Source organism: Sclerotinia sclerotiorum, genomic scaffold, assembly GCF_000146945.2.
Source record: "Sclerotinia sclerotiorum 1980 UF-70 scaffold_15 genomic scaffold, whole genome shotgun sequence".
Classification (NCBI taxonomy): Eukaryota; Fungi; Ascomycota; class Leotiomycetes; order Helotiales; family Sclerotiniaceae; genus Sclerotinia; species Sclerotinia sclerotiorum.
The window spans coordinates 547,727-568,531 of record NW_001820821.1 but is presented as its reverse complement, the minus strand read 5'-3'; the positions used below and the strand labels follow the sequence as shown (position 1 = coordinate 568,531).

General features: G+C 43.6%; 6 protein-coding genes across 6 annotated transcripts; 5 read left to right on the top strand and 1 right to left on the bottom strand.

The window, feature by feature from the left end:
- Window positions 1–533: 533 nt before the first annotated feature.
- SS1G_10281 (hypothetical protein) lies at window positions 534–1,499 on the top strand (the record flags this gene model as incomplete). Its single annotated transcript, XM_001588684.1, has 2 exons — window positions 534–588; window positions 658–1,499. 2 exons carry the CDS (start codon window positions 534–536, stop codon window positions 1,497–1,499), a joined length of 897 nt encoding a protein of 298 aa, XP_001588734.1.
- A 603-nt stretch (window positions 1,500–2,102) lies between these two features.
- Window positions 2,103–8,558, top strand: SS1G_10280 (hypothetical protein; the record flags this gene model as incomplete). The annotated part of the gene is made up of 3 exons (XM_001588683.1): window positions 2,103–5,510; window positions 5,594–7,069; window positions 7,122–8,558. The coding sequence occupies 3 exons, from the start codon at window positions 2,103–2,105 to the stop codon at window positions 8,556–8,558; spliced, it is 6,321 nt and encodes a 2,106-aa protein (XP_001588733.1).
- A 1,059-nt stretch (window positions 8,559–9,617) lies between these two features.
- Window positions 9,618–11,430, bottom strand: SS1G_10279 (hypothetical protein; the record flags this gene model as incomplete). Its single annotated transcript, XM_001588682.1, has 3 exons — window positions 9,618–10,319; window positions 10,411–10,872; window positions 10,960–11,430. The coding sequence occupies 3 exons, from the start codon at window positions 11,428–11,430 to the stop codon at window positions 9,618–9,620; spliced, it is 1,635 nt and encodes a 544-aa protein (XP_001588732.1).
- A 2,865-nt stretch (window positions 11,431–14,295) lies between these two features.
- SS1G_10278 (predicted protein) lies at window positions 14,296–14,526 on the top strand (the record flags this gene model as incomplete). Its single annotated transcript, XM_001588681.1, has 1 exon — window positions 14,296–14,526. One exon carries the CDS (start codon window positions 14,296–14,298, stop codon window positions 14,524–14,526), a length of 231 nt encoding a protein of 76 aa, XP_001588731.1.
- Window positions 14,527–16,166: 1,640 nt separating this feature from the next.
- SS1G_10277 (predicted protein) lies at window positions 16,167–17,315 on the top strand (the record flags this gene model as incomplete). Its single annotated transcript, XM_001588680.1, has 3 exons — window positions 16,167–16,342; window positions 16,648–16,981; window positions 17,256–17,315. 3 exons carry the CDS (start codon window positions 16,167–16,169, stop codon window positions 17,313–17,315), a joined length of 570 nt encoding a protein of 189 aa, XP_001588730.1.
- Window positions 17,316–18,247: 932 nt separating this feature from the next.
- Window positions 18,248–19,818, top strand: SS1G_10276 (hypothetical protein; the record flags this gene model as incomplete). Its single annotated transcript, XM_001588679.1, has 2 exons — window positions 18,248–19,239; window positions 19,290–19,818. 2 exons carry the CDS (start codon window positions 18,248–18,250, stop codon window positions 19,816–19,818), a joined length of 1,521 nt encoding a protein of 506 aa, XP_001588729.1.
- Window positions 19,819–20,805: the final 987 nt, after the last annotated feature.

The window sequence follows — 20,805 nt, the reverse complement described above, 5'->3', positions numbered from 1 at the left end:
GATATGTATGGAAGTGCCCTGCTCGTAGCTAGCTACTGGCTATTCCAGATCGTTGTATCTGGAGGCTTCACTTCATAACTCCAGCCAGGAGATGCCGTAGCCAAAAACGAAAAATAAATGAATGATGACACAAAAACCTTGTTTTCTCTCTTCAGGATTTGAGACCGCTTATGAAAAATTAATGATCCATAAAAACCAAAGTCCATATCACTGCCAGTAATATAATCTAATATCCGATCGATCTTCACCTTGTAAATTGCACATACCTTGTTTGTAGGTGTCACTCCCCTGAATTCAGATACAGTGCTTCAAATAAGTCGTGAGACATCGGAAGTTGCTGGTGCACGTCCCTTAGCCGGTATTTGTCATTCAAGCGAGGGGAGCCCACTTTGAGCTTCAACAGATCTTGTAGCTTCGAGGCATCAATATAGCAAATACGTATCCGTGGTATGATGCTTAAGGCTACACTACAATTTCTGCCCAAGTTTACCGCACGATCGATTTCATTCTCAAGACAGGCCACACGCCGCAACATGTCTCAGTTACTCAAGAAACCGGTCAAAATCGCCCTGATACAACTGGCTAGTGGTTCGTCTTTCTGGGAACTATCAAGAGCTTCATCATGATACACCACAGGAGGCTAACAAACCACAACAGGGGCGGACAAATCTCATAATCTAGTGCACGCCCGCGAAAAGGTCCGTGAAGCCGCATCGGCCGGTGCAAAAATCATTGTACTCCCCGAATGTTTCAACTCTCCCTATGGTACTCAATACTTCCCCAAATATGCGGAAACTCTCCTACCCTCTCCCCCCACCTCTGAGCAATCGCCCTCATTTCACGCCCTCAGCGCCATGGCCGCGGAGACGGAGACTTACCTGGTAGGCGGTAGCATTCCAGAATACTCACCCGCTACCAAAAATCATTACAATACTTCGTTGACATTTTCTCCATCTGGTGAATTATTGGCTACCCATCGAAAAGTTCATCTGTTTGACATCGATATACCCGGAAAGATTACATTCAGGGAATCGGAGGTCCTTTCCCCAGGCAATCATATTACTATGATTGATCTGCCAGAATACGGTAAGATAGCAGTGGCGATTTGCTATGACGTCCGATTTCCAGAGTTAGCTATGATTGCGGCCCGAAAGGGATGTTTTGCCTTGATTTATCCTGGCGCGTTCAATACTACAACAGGTCCTCTTCATTGGAGATTACAAGGACAAGCAAGAGCTATGGACAATCAGATTTATGTAGCCTTGTGCAGCCCCTCGAGAGATGAAACTGCTAGTTATCATGCCTGGGGACATAGCTTGGTCGTCGATCCAATGGCACAAGTGCTTGTTGAGGCTGCCGAGCAAGAAGAAATTGTTTATGCTGAGCTGAACGGAGAGAAGATTGAAGAGACGAGAAAAGGAATACCGATTCAGACCCAGAGAAGGTTTGATATATATAAAGATGTCAGTGAAGACTTTAAGAACGGGGATGAAGAGTGATAGGCTTGAATAAGGCGTCAATATATGTCACACTCATTGGACGCACCACCCGCGACCCTCACAATCGCAGTAGCCATTACGATGAAAAATATGACTTTTGGTATCGGTTTTTTCGTAACTTGTATTCCTACTACAAGTAACACGTATGAATGACCGGGCATTTCCAGTCTGTATGCGGTAATGTGCAGAGGTCCAAACATGTCAGACGTCATAAGCTAGCAATTCGATATAAGCCTTCATTTCAAGCAATTGCTTTTGGACTTTAAAGTGTTCCCGGTTCAATGTTATAAATATCGATGCCGAGTGAGTAACAAGCGTTGCAATGGTTAAAACGGAAGGTGCAAGGTGAGCTTAGTTTATGGATGCTCGAGAATGTGCAAATCTGTTTGATGGCAACACCTCGAATGCTCTTTCCGTTTGTATCGTCTCTTTTGAGACCTGCAATCCAAAATCACATATCTAAATCACACAGCTTTACGCTCGTTTTTAAACAGTAAACATAAATAATAACACTCGTTTGGTTATATTCATTCATCAAAATTATCCTATAATATTCGTTACCTTATGTACCTTTAAGACTACCGCACGCTTTTTCAACGACCAATGGACTCTCCGTCCGTTGGGCCGGCTGAAGTATCCATCACTGGCCGCAGAAGGACATCTTCTGCACAGAGTACTGGCTTTGATCACACTACTAATTGTCGTGTTGAGGAGGATATCCTCTCGCGAATTCGTGCACTCGTTTTATCCCGCAATACAAGTCGCCCACCTCGAACCCCAAATCCATCCGACGAACGCAACCCACCACGACACGAGGCCAGAGCCTTTGGAAGTCTCGACGAATATATAACTCCCCAGAAGGCTGCAAGAGGTACACGATCGGATTCTGGGTTCCTCGGCGTGGAGCCACAGGCCCGTAACTTCCATAGCTCTGACGGTAGCATGGATATCGAGGTCCCACGTGTTCAAAAATCTCGACAAAACTCCAGCCCTAGTGTGTCTACGAATAAACGCACAGCCAGATTACGGGGCTCGAGTTCGGCAAACGATCTTCGCATCGATGGCGGTGCTGCTGACGTTGATCCTTCCATCAATTCGAAACTCCTCGAATCCAAATCTCCGACGAAAACGGGCTATTTTCGGCTCCCTAAGTTGGTAGTACGAGATATTGAAAAGCCTGGTAAGCCCAACAGTTCCAAGATCGCGGTTGGATCCTGTCTTCCGCCAATCAAGAATATATATCAAAAAGTACCTACGGAAGATACTTCTGCCCAGGATATTGATCAAACTTGCCCGCACTGCGAACAACCAACCAGTAAGGAATGTACAGCACTCGCTGTAGCCGATGCGGAGTTATCCAGATTCTCTAAACTTCCGCAGTCTCCCCCAGAGGAAGTCAAGGGTCAGCCAGAAATCGCTTGCTCCCCAACTTGTCCTCCAAATTGCAAAGAACACTATATTTATCATCCTTTGCCCTCAACTCTATTGCCAAAAAATGATCTTCTCAAAGTTGATGTAACGATGGTCCCAGATGGTGTGGCAAACCTTGACTTTGCACTCAACAATATTAGGGGCCAACAAACTTTGACGCGGTCTTTAAGCTACAAGCCAGAGTCCGATGGTATTCGTGTCCGAGATAATAAAAAGTCGAGTGGTACTCGTGCCCAAGATAATACGAAGTCCGAATCTTCCTTTACAACAGCAACCGTAACAAACCCAAGAAATACCGAAGGATCTCCACCTCCCACCCGAGGCAGCAGTGTCAGCTCGGTTGACACTTTCCCTCATGTTTTGACCAGCGAGATGGCTGTTGATGAACTCACTCCTCTACCCCTTTCTTCGGCAGTCGTCACAAATTTTAGCCTACCAGGTCCTAAAGCTAAACCAACTGTCTCAATCTCCAAAGATGAGGCTCAGAAAGCTTTACTTCCTGAACTAGGTCGATCTCCTTCGACTGGATCTGTTCGAGCTAAAGCAAAAACGCCATCATTGCTTTCCGGAGCATCAAGGACATCTGTCCGCCATTCTTTACTCAAATCGCCTTTAGCAACAGGTACACCAGTAGATACTGGGCTACCTGTCCCACCAGTCTTAACGACCGTTACATCATCATCCAAAGGTACAACAGAAAAGGCTACTATTCCAACCCAAGTTGCCACGCCGAGCTCAGGCACAAAATTACTCCTAGAGCCAATATTGGCCGATATTGCGGCAGCAGCAGAGCTCTCTGCATTGAATGCTGCAAAGGAGGGAGACGAATTTGCGAACCAATCTGGTACTTCGTCGGCAGACAAGCTTGTCGTAGAAGAAATATCGCCTACATGTATCAAGCTGGGCTATATCGACAAGTCAAGTCCATCAGTACCTTTGCTCACCGCCGTTGTGACTGTTCCAAAGAAGCCAAAACCAGCGGATACCCCTAGCGATTTTTCTGATAGGAAGCCTAGTATCCCTGAACGTAACAAAGCACGTACAAAAGCCCTTACCGACCAGAAGTCTGTAGAAGAAATACAGCAGCAAGATGCCCCAGAAGCCTTTCCGCCGGTTGATCCTCTGAATGCGTCCTATTGGGGCTTTGTTCCTGCAGTAAAAGATGCGGTTCAAGATGCAGTCAAGGTAGCTGTTCGTAATGCTGTGCAGGACATGGTCGTGCCGCCTGGAATTGAGAAAGCCGAGGCAAGTGATGCATACAGAATGCTTGTTGCTGATTCTCTAGCTGAAGCAGCTAAAACTGCCGACGAGTATTTGCGACGAGACTCTTTGTGGACTCAGGCACCAGAATCCGCCCCTGAGTCTTATTTTGATGACCGGGAGCCTGAAATATCGATAATAGACTTTTCTCCTGCCAAGGAAGAAAACCCCAAATCTCAGAGTCTTTCGCCAAACTCTGGGGAGATGGAAGAGATACCTCTTACCTCAACTAGCGGAAATAGAAGACAGGAATCCTCAAAAGCTACCACCACCATATATGATGCTATTCCTCCACGAGATTCTTCGAAAAACCGCGCTCTAAAACCCAGGAATAGGGACAGGAACTCCTCTGCTGTGCCTGCCAAAAAAGATACTCCTAGGCGCCGTGGGTCGAAGGAGGGCTTGATGTCTGTCGCAGATTCTACCACCAACACTACTTCAGAGGACAGAACGATGAATCGCAAAAGCACTGTTCATTGGCTTAAAGAGCTATTGAGCAGTAACGATGCATATGCACCTAGACTGACGGCCTTACCGCCACGATCTCGACGTGCCGAAGCTCATAGTGAGTCTAGTGGCCGCCAACGTTCCTTTACAGCACCAGCAGTGCCAGTAGAGGAGCTGTTTCTTGGGGCTACACCAAGTCCCCTTGAAACCAAGCCAAAAATCACTTTCGCTGATCCGAAAGACAAAGGAGCAGCTGTTGCAGCAACTTTCACAAGGACTATTAATGACCTCGAAAAACTGCTTAACGAAGCACTATTGATCGCAAGACAAGCTGCAGAAAAAGACGATGATAACAGTGTGCCAAATCTTCTTAGTAATGCAGCTGCAATTTTGAAGGGTGGTCGCAAATACATGGACAACGGGACATCATCTGTCCCACAGAAGAACCGAAGGAGACCCAGAAACGAGGCATTGTCAAGCGTTGAAAGTATCCCAAGTGCACACGAAAGTGCTCGTAGTTATTCTGGAACAAGTACCGAAGGCAATACTGACGATGATGAGTTTACCGAGGATGAAACCACAAGTCAAGCACCTGCCTCCGACGTTGCGATTAAAGAGCCGCTGGAAAGGCAGGAAGAGAAAGAAGCACTCGGTACGAATCTCAACATACCTGATCAGGCTTTTAGAAAGCGTGAAAGGAGTGCTACTTGGGACAGTTCTAGAGCCTTACATGCTTTGGACCTTCCAAGCAATTCCAAAAAACCGCCGCCGTTAACACAGCGTCTCACTATGCCAAGAAAAAGCACCGCAGGGGTCTCACCATCATCTGAGTCTAATAGGATTGATTTTGTCATAAGTAACGGCAACCTTGAGGTATGTCAAAAACAGGATAGATTAAACTGCCTCACATTCCTCTTTATCAAAGATGTTTTATCAAAGCGTGCTAATAGAAACAGAAACCATCGAGAACTACTACATCTGGTGGTTTTGGCTGGCAAGACATATCTGAGCGTCATACGGTCTACCAGTCTCCTAGTCTTTTACGTTCCCAAAGTGATGAAGAGACACGCCCAGGAAAGCAACTTTATGAAGAGGATGAAGCCACACTAGCCAGACTTCCTGTCACTACACTTCGTGTTAAAACTTCCGTTTCAAACAGTCTTGATGGCTCACATCCTTCTGAGACAGTTGATTTTCAAACAGGATTTCATCATGAATACATTATGCAACATGTTGAGGGGAAAGGGGGAACAGCTCGAAGCCAGCCACGGAGTCGACTCAGAAGTCGAGCTCAATCACAATTTCGACAAGCCGCACAAGGTGGCGAGCCTAGTGGGGGTGGAGGGGATGATGAGGACAGAGATAAATTCGTAGAACTACGAGACCAACGACCGCCTATAAACAGAGATGGTTCCAACCGTTCCTTGAAGATGAACACGAATATGAGTCATCATTTCTTCAATCTTAAAGGCAAAAGACATGTCAGCCTAAAAGATCATAAAGGGTTCAGCCTGGCAAGAACTCACAAACGAAAACCTATCGCCAGAGACTGGTCTTCTTCGCGGAAGAGATTCACGGCTATCATAACATGTCTCAGTACGTTTCTTGTTGGCCTTGTAATTGGTATCTATGCAGGCGAGGTTCCTTCGATCCAATACTCGATTGTGGACTTGCACCATTTCACAGTACTTGGGAACGTCTTCTTTTTCATAGGTCTTGCCATTCCAACTACTCTCTTTTGGCCACTCCCACTTTTACACGGTCGTAAGCCATATATTCTTGGTTCAATGTCGCTTGCCATGCCACTGCTTTTCCCTCAAGCTTTGGCTGTTGGTGCAACGCGAAATCCTAACTTGGACGGTTGGAGAATTGGTCTGCTTTTGTCTCGATCATTCATGGGTTTTGCACTTGGTTTTGCTAACATGAACTTTTTGTCTACTTTGATGGATCTTTTTGGTGCTTCGCTTCAAAGTGCTAATCCTCACCAAGAATACGTCGATGAAAGTGATGTTAGACGTCATGGTGGTGGCATGGGTCTTTGGCTGGGTATATGGACCTGGTGTTACCTTGGATCTATTGGAGTTGGATTCTTGCTTGGCGCAATTATTATCAACTTCTTGACGCCTGCTTGGGGCTTCTATATTAGTATTGCCATTCTTGCGCTGGTATTAGTTCTGAATGTGGTTGGTCCTGAAGTTCGACGATCTGCTTTTAGACGATCCGTTACTGAAATTAGAAAAGATGATCAAGTGTCTAGAAGGTTGGCAAAGGGTGAGGTTAAAATGCATAGAGTACATACCGGACCGAAGTGGTGGGGTGAGGAATTTCATCATGGTTTGTTGCTAACGCAAAGCATGATGCGTCAACCTGGCTTTCTGGTTTTAGCATTTTATCAGGCTTGGATTTATGGTCAGATTATCTTGGTTATGATTGTAAGTTGCTACGATTTTTTTACAAAGTAATATCTTATCTAACGATGGCTAGCTTCTCGGTTCTTTAACTTCAAAATACTACAAATTCAAATCTCCATATGTTGGCGCAAGCGTGGCATCGATTCCACTTGGTGCACTTCTCTCCGTTCCATTTCAAAAAGCAGGCATCTTCAGCCGAGAACGGAAAGAAGGGATGCAAAGTGACGACGATACATTGAAGAAGAAAAAGATCTCTCTATCATCCCATTTCGTTCGACGCTCGATTTTTGTTATTCTTCTTCCATTCATGGGCCTAGCTTATACACTCTCGTCCACCGGGCCACCAGTTCCATTCATCTTACCTATCATTTTCGCTGCTGCCATTGGTTTCCTTTCGAACCTCGCTGTTTCTGAGTGTAATGGTATCATTATGGAGACTTTCGATACTTCGGATCTTCAGCCTGGTATGACGGGACGTCCGAGAAGTGGCAGTAAATCCGGCAAAGTGACAAATTACTCTTGTTTCCCACGCGTGTGTGCCGCTTTTGGTATCACACAAGGTATGGGATTCTGTATTGCGGCAGTGGCAAGTGGAGTTGGAGGAGTTGCTCAGAGACATCTGGGTCAGCAGGCCGCCACAGGCGTGATGTGCGGTGTTCTACTTATCCTCTCTGTTCTTCTTATCGGTGTGCTCGCACGTTTCCAAGATGTACAAATTATTCCGGAATCAAAAACAGGCGAGTTGGAACGCTATCAGGCGATGAAGAGGGAACAGTATATACAAGGAAATACAGGCGATGATGTGGATGAAGAATTTAGGCCGATCATTATTGGAAATCCCACACATATCATGCGCAGAATGAGTGTGTTAGAAATGGGTAGTATGACGAGGTGGAGTGACATTCGGAACAAAAATAGGTTGGTGGATGAACAGAGTTTGGAGGCTAGACATGCGAATTTGAATACCTTGGTTCAGGTGGAGAAGAAGTTGAAGGAGAAGCGGAAGCATGTTGTGGAGTCGGTGAGAAGAAGTTTAAGTGGAAGTAGGGATGGGGGTGACGACGTTAGGGAGTATAGTTATGAGGAGAGGGTTACGACTAGTAAATTGGTGCCTGCTGGTGGACGTAGTGAATATGGAGATGAGAGGATGGATTTTAGAGAGGATAGGATGGGAAAGGTTATGGGTAACAGTGGAAGAGAGAGTAGAGGTGGCGATGTGAGGGAGAGATTAGTGCAGGAGAAAGAGGTGACGACGACGCAAAGAAGTAGGGGGATTTCACAAGGGGATTTAGGTGGGCTGACAGAAATTGATTTGGGAGTTCCGGAAGGAGGAGTGGTGGAGGAGGAGCAGGGCCAAAGGAGTAGGGGTGGTAGGAATGGTGAATCTAGAAGTAGAGGGGTAACAGGGATTAGTGCGAGGGATAGAGATAGAGAGGGTTATGATCCGAGGTTGAGAAGGGGCACTGTGGTTGGTAGTAGAGGTGATGTTATGGGGGACTTGATGAAATAATGGATGGATGGATGGAAATAGGATTAGAGGAATTAAATTGTCGGGTTAGAAGAAAGGATTGGGAGGAGGAAAGAAGTTGGGTGGAATAGGTTCCTACCCAGGGAAAGAGTAAAGTAGATGGAGTAAATTGATTAATGGATTATTATTCTTTTAAAGTGATGAGTGAGGTGAATTGAGTGATATGGATGGGAGTGAAATGAAATAATTATTTTGGTTATTTAGTTGTATAAATTAAAGATGAGGATTTAAGTCCCCTAACCGAAGATGTCACGGTGAATTAGGAGGGTTAATTAGGGTAAGGTTGAGTTGAGTAAATAGATTCAGTTGAGTAGAGTTGAATATATTTAGTTAATTTGAGAGATGGTGTAATTAATATATGATTCATCTTGGGAGAGGAGAGAGAGGCGAGGTGTAGGGTAGTATAAGAATTTTGAACTTTTGAATTTTGAATAAACCTGAGGCTGATTAAATAAGAATACAGGATGGATATTAGAGTACTCGAGTATACTCTGTAGGGTTTAAAAAATAAAAATATTTATTATTTTACTTATATCACAATTTAATTCTCTTTTAAAAAAAGCATCTCGGTTATATATTTAAGTTTTTATTTTATTTTATTTTATTTTATTTTATTTTATTTTATTTTATTTTATTTTATTTTATTTTATTTTATTTTATTTTATTTTATTTTATTTTATTTTATTTTATTTTATTTTATTTTATTTTATTTTATTTTATTTTATTTAATTTGATTGATTAATTATTTATTTGTTTACTCATCTTTCTACCAGGGAATATATATCTTGAAAACTATCGATAGACCGGTAAACTCCTCGCTATGCAAACCAATTTCCAAATACCCAAACTCTCATATCGCTATACATATATACGAAACGTAAATGTATCTATGTATGTATGTAAACGTGATCTCGTCGATAAGATATCATATATAGATGTATGTGAATATGTTCATTTCTCGAATTTCACAACCCCTCTGTGTACTCTCAAGCTCTAGTTTCAGTTCATAGATTTCCTACTCGTCTTCCAGTCCAGCCTCGGTTAAACATTAGGACTAAATCTCGATAGCGCCCTCACTCTCGCTCCATATACGAAGAAAAGGATCGGCGCAGGAATCATAGCTACGCAGGCAAAAGCCAAGACGCTCGTCGCCCACGACACACCCAACCCCTTAAACATATACTGCGCGAAGAGCGGAAACCCTGCGCCCGCAAAACTCCGCAGGAAAGTATTCGCCGCAATGGCGGAATTAGCATGCCATTTGTATACATCAATGATGTAATTTAAACCCTGTAAGAAAATCATCAAAATTCCCCATCCGATGAATACTCCCGAGATAACCTGCGGAACCCATGTGATATGTGGAGAGGATGTCCAGGCAAACCAGAAGAGTCCGACGGGGAGGATGAAGGATCCGAGGATCATGGGGGGTAAACGTTCTTCTGGGATGACTTTGCCATGTTTTTGGAGCTTGCGCGCAAAGCGGGTTTTGGTTATGAAGGCGATGGTGCAGGCGCCGATGAGGACGCCGATGAGGATTCCGATGAAGGGGAGGGCGGCGATACCGGGGGACCAGCCGCGTGCTTGTTGGAAGGAGATGGGGTAGGCTTCGAAGAAGAGGTAGAGGATTCCGTAGATGAGGGCCATGTAGAGGGTGATGAGGAGGAGGATGGGTTCTTGGACGAGCATGATGAAGGGACGGAAGAGATAGGTTTGGATGATGGTTTGGGCGTCGAGTTTGATCTGGTGATGGGGTTAGTTGTTTGATTTGGTTGTAAGTTGGGGTGGAATTTTGGGAAAAGATGGAAAGGAGTATCTAGGGAAGATGACTTACTTCATCAGCTTTACTATGAATAGCCCAATTTTTTGTTTCAAATCTTAATCTTGCAGCCCTTTGTTGAAGAATCTTCGGATGAGAACTCTCAGGCACAAAAATCAGACCCACTACTCCAAAACCCGCAGCCAAAATCAAAGTAAGCCAAGCTGTCCATCTCCAGCCCAGATACGACTGCGTGATAAAATTACCCCCGATAGGTCCTGCAATCGGACCAATAAATGTTGCTGCGGAGAAGACGCAAACAGCAATACCACGATCTACAGGACCGAAGAAATCTGCTAATGCTCCTCCGTTAATTGCCAATGGGGCAGAAGCGAAGGCGCCGCCAAGGAATCGGCATATCATGATCGTGGCAAGGTTTTGAGCTACAGCAACGGGAATTTGGAAGATGGCGAAACCGGCGTAGCCGACGAAGAGAGGGAGTTTTCTACCGAAGAGTTCGGATCCTGGTCCCCATATCTATATTTTGTTAGTCGCTTTGTCTATATAATATATGTATGCTCTGTCTTGGAGCTTCCAGAACAGAGAATTAGAATGAGAACATACCAAAGGACCAACTGCGAAACCCATGACAAACAATGAAGTACCTAATACAGCCACTTCCTCGGAAACATTATACAACTCTGCAACAGTAACTGTAGCCGTACTGAAAACACTAGACGCGAAAGTAACGACGAAAGTCATGAAACCCAGAATGACAGTGACGAACCATTTCTTCTTTGTGGGCCAGTTCATCGGATTATCGGGATCATCCGGTCCATCCCAAGTTATCAGATTCGGGTCATGTTCTTCCTTTTCTCTTTTTAAATCCAACGCAGCTTCCTTTTCCTTCTCGCCTTGTGCTTCCACGTCGACGTCCTCTTTCGCTAATGTTGTAGTTTGACTACGTCCTCCTGATGGTTCTTCTTCGCTACCTTGTCCGGGAAAGGGTTCGGTGTCGATACTAGCGGTATCGTTCCACCTCTCCTCATTCACATGTTCATGTTCATTAGACATTCTACTAGCTGCAGTATCCATCTCGAATTCGAAATAAGTGTATCGGCTTCAATATCCGATTTGGTACCGACAGCCTTATTCAAATCCTGCTCGACAACTTTTCCGGAACTTGACCTAGAATTATCTTCAAACCCTGCACTAAACTGAATCCTCGTGCTGCGATGCTCCTCTAACTCAAAAAGGGGTATATCTTGCGCCCCGGGGCAAGTAGATATATATATGATCTGTAGGACTCTTGAGTGGAAGGCTGGTATGCGGGTCCTTGTTGAAGTATACTGGGTATGTGCACAAATATATGGATTCCTTTCTGCAACTTTCGATAATAATTATCCCAGGAGATTGGGAAGTGGATACGATACCGAGGAATGCTCGTAAACTTAGTTCTGGAAGGATTTGAAGGGTCGGTCTGGCTCAACTTGGGAATGTGTAGGTAGTGAGAGCTGGGATGTCTGTGAGATGGATGATATATGCAGAGAACTGTGAGGTATCAAACTTGGGGATGTGGATAAGGCTTGAAGATATTGTAAGATGATATATATAAGTTTTGAAAATCTTTTGAAGCACTACCCAAAATTTAACATCTGTATTGCTTGTTCCAAACTCCACAAATGATGATGAAATGTCCCATGAACTACTCGTGCGACGGGAAGTTCAAAAGTCCGAACGCTAAGTCATGATAAATAGAAAGGGAGGGGAGTTTGGAAAATGGGGCAGTTTGACCAATAGCAACAATGGCTTCCTAAGGTTCGGTAATTTTTATAGTTTTGATAGCACGAATAGCGAGACCGTGGAGGTAAAAGTAAAAAAATTCGGGACCGAAAGTTGCTTTTTGGGTTGAAAAATAATCATTCGAAGGGCGTGTCCAGGGCAATACCGCATTTTGTCGTATTAATAAGAGCCGATTGCAAAACGGAATTTGGCGGACCCATTATTCTTGACAGCAGCGGATATGCAGGCGGTAAGGAAACCCGACTGAGAGCTAGCGATGGAAGAATAGAAGATAGAAGGTTCTAAGCCGGTAAGGGCTCGCAGCTGTGCAAGTTTTAGGGAGATGTTTCATTCAACTCGAGGGGTGAAGTGGATCGATAAGGCAAATGGGTGGTAAATGCCCCATGCCCGTGTCACTAGTGGTGGACGAGTGGAGCATCTTCACTCCGAATCTCTACATCGCTAAGATGCCACTAGCCGTTGACGGCTCCCACAGACAAGCAGCGGATAGATCGGCTTGATGGGATAATGGCTGTCAATCCATAGGCCGCTATATGGACGTGGGATGAATATATATGTATGTATGTATGTAAAATCTGATATATTTCCTCCCGCTTTCAAGGACCTGAGTGCTCGACACGACACTTGTCAATTTCTTATCAGAGTAACCTTCCTCCGTATAGTAATCGCAAATCGCAAATCGGAAGCTTACAAATCAAATGTTTATGGTGGGTATCAGCACCGTTTGAGATATCGACTCACTTGTAAACGTACGAAGTATAACATGACATAAGCTTCATCGAAGGGAGATCCCGCTCCACTCTGTCTGTGACACAGCTCGGGGAGCTAAGCTAAGCACAGCTGCAACGCTAAAAATGGTAAATATCATAAAGGATCAAAATTTGAAGCAAATTTTTCTTTTTGATCATTGCATTGCGGTAATTTGTCTCCATATTGATTAATCACCGATTATATAAAGCAAAGAGGGGAAAGGAAATTAAAAAATACCTGCTTCAATCTAGGAGATGTCGCGAGTTGAGCGCGGAAATTGTCACTTTGTTCCGCTTAGTTTCGAGGTTGAGGGATCTTTGTCCGGCGGAAAATTCCTCAAATCCCGAATCGATGGGTTGGTTGTATTTTGAAATGATAGAATCTTTCAGTTGGAAATTGCCGAAACTAAATATTTATATGATAATTAACCTATATTATTTATAAACCCTCTAAAAGCATAAAAGTCTCTTTATATGGAATTGATCAATCCAATAGTATATTTAAATTCTTCCACACATACCTACTATCAATAAACCTTAAATCCGCTGAATTGCATGTAACTCCGCAACAATTAACAGAACAGAGTAGATTAGCATCTCGGCAAAAACGGCACGGTCGATATCGCACGTGCACACATTAAGACAACAATCAAGGATTTCATTTTCCAATGGATCAGCAAATGGAACATGCCTAGTTCGGGACCGAAAAGCTGATCCCGGTATACTAGAATCGGCATTGAATAGAATTTGCAAAGTCGGGCCCTTGAGATTTTATGAATTATTGGTTAGTGATAGTTCTTTGGGGGGCGGGTGTCTGATATTGCGGGGTTATCCTGTCCTCAATACATATACGGAGTATGCTGTCAATTTTCCATTTACCATATCATAGGAGTTTTGGAATCGCAGGTCGAACAATCTCCGAAAGTATAAAAGTCTACGCGTCACACTTGATAGTAACATCATTGCCATGATTTTAAACTTTTCGACACAGACTAACCGCGCGTTATCTCGCCCTACGGCTTTTGTGTCTTGAAGATGCTATCAAGCTAAAAGGTTTTTCAGTGTATTTACCCCGCCTTCAGATCTGCGGAGAGTAGTTTTGAAGAACTTCTAGCTGTGTTTGCAAACACAGACGTTTATCTATTGTTTGACAGGTAATGCAAATTTCCAAGGCGTTAGTCCGGACCGTATCAGTATGTTCTTTGGGCTTAGGACTGTGAAGTGGTGGCTCGAAGGAGTGAGTTTGATTGGTAAAACGATTGGAGATTCCCAAATGCAAACGCAGAAGTGCTCCTTGCGAATCATTTTTCCCTTGTATATGTATCAATGACAATCATCCTTGCCATCTTAAAATCAAAGATTCAGATAATTGATTCTGTGCCGTTCTAAAGAAAATAGATACATAGTAATGGGTGATGATTTTCGCATGTTTTATCTTGGTGTCTTGAATGGGAATATTGGAATCATGGAGCGTAAAAGTGGTGAAGAATTAAATATCAACGTGATGATTTTCATGCAAAAGATCCGTGAAGTCGAACAACATTCGATAATTCAGATATGTTCTGGTCAAACTCTAGCGACCTTCTTTCTCGTCGGTATAAACCACGAAATGGTCTCGCTTTCAAATATTGACATATGAGCATTGCTCTTCTCTCGAACAACTTGGAGTTGGTGCTTGAAGCTGAGGTGCGGCAACGGAGAGATGTGGAATCTGAGGTCAAAGGGCTTGCAAACTATGCAACCGTCCTAATCTGCCACGTTGCTGCCTGAGATGGCTCATTGGCATGTTGCGGCGAAGGTCGTATAGCAGATCAACATCACAATCTGCAAATCATGCTATTGGTGAAGGCATATGCAGCTTATTGACGTAACAGTATCTTGGTATTCCCTTCGGGTCCAAGATCTCCATTGTCGAGTGGCTTTTTCCACAAACAAATAGCAAGGAACGGTTCGATTGAAGTTGGGAGGCACTTCCTAACAAACAACATTACAAAGATTCTGCAGCATTATCAAATCCCCCATCATGCAGAAGAATATTTGTTTGTGCCGCCGGGGCTGAACATGAAGATCTCAACATAAGATTTACTGCTGCAGAAGGAGATAAAGCGAGCAAGGAGACACTATTGAATACTTGGCAAATGGGAAAACAAGTAACGTTTCGTTATCTTCTCTTAGTTGTCGACTAGTTGATACCCTGGATGACTTATCACGAGGAATGAGGAGGTGCAGCTGTGCAATGCTCCAATAGGAATTCACCCAGAGTAACATTCGTGGTATCACAGTGACACAGTTACAATGAGCCTTCTTAACCTCGAAATCTATTCAGACCAACTGGAGATTTCCTCAATCCTGGAAACAACATGGGAAACCTCGTTTCTGATAACCTCTTTGGTAAGTTTTACGACGCATAATGAGGATTTGAATCGATTTATGTACCACGAGGGCTTTTCGAAGATACTTTTGGAATATCGTAAAAAAATGATGGGGGAGAAAAGTCCTTTGTAGGTAGTTCAGCTTCGCGCCTGTGGATAGATTGGAATAGAATCTCTTTTCCGCCTCAGGTGTTAATAACATGAGCCTGGCGTGAATAAGTGCCTGAGTGATAGATAATAAATGATTAATGAAAAGACTGTGAAGTTGGATCCTTGAAAAACAATGAAAAGGAGAATTCAATCTTCAACATCAATTGCAACGTTCCCCCCTTCCAGAAAAAATCCAGATATGTATATCAGCGGCGTAACATTGGGTAAATACCTCACTCAACGCGGTGAAGCGAATCACCATGAATTTCGAATCTTCAGAGAACCTTCGAATGAGGCTGCGCATCTAAGTTAAGAAGCCACCACATTTATTTGAATCCTGCCCTACAGGGCTGCATAATGTGACGCCAATGTCAGATTACCCGTCGCAGCCAGGAACCTGTTCACCGATCAAAATAAGCATCGCTTAGAACTTAGATCTATCTCCATCCTATTGAGGTCCCCAGATACTCGATACATGGAGGTTTTTGGCCCTGGTTCGGAATATGAGTGTCGGTGTATAGTTGGTGGAATGCTGATTTCTTGGGAATTTTCATAACGGAATGACGAAGATGAAAATTTCCATCCTCTACTTAACAAGTACGTGCATGGTTGGTCTTATTAGTATGGATCTAATCCTATCTTTTTGCGGATTTCATGTGGATGACATATCTCTATGCTTCTTTTATACATTTTTTCTGTTTTGTTTTATGCTTTAGTGGGAAGGCAAGATTGGAAACCTTTCGCCAACGCAACTATGATGTCCGTGTTTTCTCCTATCAGTATGTACACATCAGCTCAAGCTCAACACTGCATGGAGAAAATGCAGTCTCTTCGCACCAATATTCAACATGCATCAGAGTCCATGAAGTATAGATGTGAATTGGTCGAGGTCGAAAAGAAGTTAAAGACAAGCAGAAGGGTTTTCGGGGGCAAGTAAGTCTCTATTCTTCCTTAATGACGCACTGATTTTTCCTTTTTGTCCCAATTGTGCTTTCCTTTCCGAATGGTATTTCGGTTATTCATGTACGGAGTAATTTTCTCTGTGGATTATCTTCCAGACTGTTGATAGTAGTTCCAGCATCTAAAAGTTTTGCGGGGAGTGGTTGCGCCGAAGGTCTCGATCACATAAGACTTTAGATCTTCGCGCTAGCTTGGATGAGTCCAAATTTGCTTTCCAGTTCTACATATAATCATTCATAGATGATTTTACCGATTTACTCAAACTAACTATGATGAAGTCTCGAGAGAACAAGCCCAAACCTTTGGCATGATGTGTCCAACAGATTGGGTATCTCCATTATTCAATGTGCAGAAGGGCCTATTAACTTTCTTGCTCTCTATTGCTGCTACCTGCTTTTGATCGCCCTGAGTACGACATTCGAGCCAGTGCAGCCCTGTCAAAGCATTTCTCACGTTCCACTCTATCCTTATGTTCGTCCCGAAACAGGCTCTTGCCGCCGTGGACATCTGTTTGGTTTTGGATGGTTCCTCGAGTGGCCAGGAGGCCAACGTCTTCTTAATTCGACATGGCCATGGGTTGGGGTGAAACTTTCAATCCTGGTATTGTGGGGTGTATGTTGGATGTTTTATATGCGAGTCGACTATTGGCAGCAAGCACAGCCGTATGCATCTCGTAGCCGTCTGCAGTCATTGTCTTGCGAGGCTCCCAGGCCCTCGGCGTTTAACTCGTCTCCGGTGATGAACAATTATTTACCACTCGGTGAGCAGCATGGCTTTCCTTAACGTTTGACTGACCAAAGATGAGACGACGTTGCCGGGGTGAATGACCCTCTTCCAACCAGGAAGCCATCAAGTTGGGATTAACAGCTGGAATATCTCGATTCAGCACAGATCAAAGGGCAAATTGCAGTTTCAACATTCTTCCTACCGTACTCGGCCTGGATGATTCATGATGCACGGCTGTATTCAGAACATCACCTGCGAATCCCTTGTGCTAAGTGAGATTTTTCCAAGGCGATTGTTTCCATACGGCTCTTATTGTTAGCTCTGGCTCACTTTGAGGAGTTGTCTTCTCCCAGATATATCCAAGGTACCGATGCGAATGGTAAATGAACAGGTCCAAGTAACTATTTTCGAGGCAGCCACTACTTATCAATCAAAATCATCATTCCTCTTTGGTTACTACTAGAATACTCGTTATAGAGAATAGTAAAAAAGGTCCACCAGCATCAGCAAGAATTACGATTTCTATTCCATGGAAATTTCTGGGTGTAATCCAAGTGAATCGAAAATCCAAACAAAAGCCAGGATTCGAGGATCGAGGTTTCAGTTTTACTCTGGTCACTACAGCAGTGTTTTTGTTAAATAAGATTTAGTTTTCTGACTATTTGTTTCCTTTTTTTAGATCGACAATCGGGATCAGCCATCAAACAAGAACCCCACGACTATGATCCATTTATCTTCGGTCAATATCAGGGCAACTATACTCAGGGCAACCATTTACAACGTCCCGGTGACTCCTACCAGCATCCACAATCTGATTCGCATTCGCATTTGAACCATACAAGGATTTACAAGCACAATAGTGTATATCAAGAAATCTTTCAGCCAATACAAAAGCTGAACCAGCTTCGGTATACTGCGACTCGAAATTACGCACAGGCAGCTGCGCCGAGAGCACAACAAGGTGAGTCACGATTTTTGCATTATGGATTATTTTGTTCCACATAATGCTACCTAGTACACATCCGATGTCTCCAGTTCCAGTGCGCTACAGCCCTGGAATACGTACGGTTACACGAATGTCTACTAGGTAGTCATCTTTTTGCATGTGATGTGACTGATGGACATTCTCTTCTCTACACAGCTCTCTTAACCATGTCGCATACGAGTCCATCGGACAATCGACCGGATAGATTATCAAAGTCGCCAGCCCCTCCTCAAATTCGTCAAGGCTCCTGCAGCAACGAAGGAATAAGCGATACCGACAATATTAGAACGAGTCATAATTTAAATTCGAGCCGTGGCGTCAATGGACCCGTGACTGTCGTGCCTGATGTGCCTATTGCCTCTGTGGTCGCGCCTAATGGTTTAAACTCTCAGCCAAATATAACAAGCATTGGCTCCCCCGATCGAGCTGAAGGTCGGAATATTAATGAAGGAAATGAAAATGAAAATGAAATTAATCGAGGTGGTAAAAGAGATGGATTACTAATAAGCGTGGCTGGTACTTCGCCACATCACCTTAGCGCACGAGGCAAACACCAATTTCAAGCCGCCGCTTTTCAAGTTCCAGGATACCAGCAATACCATTATCAAGAATCCAATAATCATCCTCAAACCAACCAAGGCGGGCTGTACGAGCGTGGCAATCATCTTCCTGACGAATATCAGTCAAATCTATATCCCTCTCCTAATCGCAATAATACATATTTCCCTCAACAGTACCCTCATAGCCAAGGATCAAACTTCTTTCCAAATTACGATTCTCCCCGTCCAAACAACACCATGAGCTTAAGCTACGAGTCCAGAACATTTATGCCTGATACGCAGTACCCGATGCAAATGGCGCATGAAACTCAAGAACAAGACGAGTTCAAACCGCACGATGAACCACATTACCCAAGTCCGCCGCCTCCAATGTCCGAAAACCCTTACACAGCACAACCTATGACAGAAACTCCAGACCACACATCATTAGAGTTACCAGAATTACCAAAAGATGAGGAGGAAGCGCCATCGCCCGGAAGATCAAAGCCAGTACCAAAACCTGACAGGGAAATTACAAAGGATGCGAATGGAAGATTTTACTGTACTTGGCCCGGATGTACCGAAGAGACGAAAGATTTCAACAGAAAATGCGAGTGGAGGTAACGTAGTTTTCCCATATTTATAAGTGACATCATTGACATTTTAATAGCAAACATATGGACAAACACGATCGCCCTTATAGATGCAAGGAAACTGGTTGCGAAAAGCTTCCTGGGTTTACATATTCTGGGGGTCTCCTTCGACACGAAAGAGAAGTACATGGAAAACATGGTGGGCCTAAAAAACAACTGAATTGTCCTCATCCCAACTGTAAACGTCATACTGGAAAAGGATTTTCCCGTCAAGAAAATCTCAACGAACATTTACGACGCGTGCATACAGCAGATGCTGGAATGTCGCAATTAACCATGGTTACTATGGAGGAAGCTGAAGAAGATCCTAATCAAGCAGTCATGACAGGCATGAAGAGAAAACGCGGAAATAGCAAGGGAGATACAAGTGAACTTGAGAATCTCCGCGAAGAGATCAAAAAAATGAAGGCGGAAAATGATGAACTAAAAAGACAATCACAGGCCCAGCAAGCACAAACTGCAGAAGTTATGCGCCAACTCGTTGAATTGCAAAATTTGGCAACATTGCAACATCCACGGATGAATGCACCACAGGCTAACATGTAAATATTCGAGGACCGATTTAGTTGAGACGAAAGTTGAGGAGATGAGAATTGTTCTTTTATATGCATGAAAATAATCGTCTTTCTAGGAAGGACGAATGTTTACTTGCTTGCTTGCATGGCCGGGGGATGGAGGGCATTTGGGGAGTTCAATGGATGTAGTCACGGCACTTTATTTTGGCGTTCTTACGAGATTTCGTGTTCTGATGAAGAAGGACGGACGGATGAGTTTGTTTTGATATTACAAATATCTGCTAGTAGCGGTAGTAGGAGCTGCGTTTTGACTCGGGGACCCCCAAAGCTAACTCTCGTACGCGTAGCATACACTTGTCATATAAGATATGGATGTACTAGTACAGCGGAGTAAAAATACCACTATAGATAAAAGGATGGAGTGGATTGATTGATTGATTGATTTGGTTTTATGTAATTGATAAATAACTTGCTTATTTCTTTAGTTCCTGGATTCCTTCCTTGAATAGGTAGGTAAACATCTTGATCGATTTCCTACTTTAATATCAGAGCATATACCTACCTATTATATCTATCCTATCTATTCACCCAACCTCCAAACCGACTCCCCCTTTTTCAAACGAAATCCTTTGAAACATTGAGTTTATTATTTGATCTTTTTTATTAATTTTTATATCTATTTATAAGAAAAGTCTAAAGTCTTGTTACGACGGGCTACACAACTACCAAGACACGTGATCACAAATGATCAGTAGTGATCACTAAGGATCATGGTATAGGTGATCACTGGTGATCATGGAGGATCACCAGTAATCATAGAAGCATGAAGGACTATATAATCAAGATGGATTTCCTTTGTATAGAGCTTCGTGCTCAAGATCAATCATTTAGTATACTCCACTATTAGTTACGAATTGCATTATTGTCATTACTTTAAGTCCCTGCTTGACGCCTAGTTATAAACCACCTCGAGAGCCTAGAGCACTTCCACGTGATCTAGACGGCAAACCTCGTAACA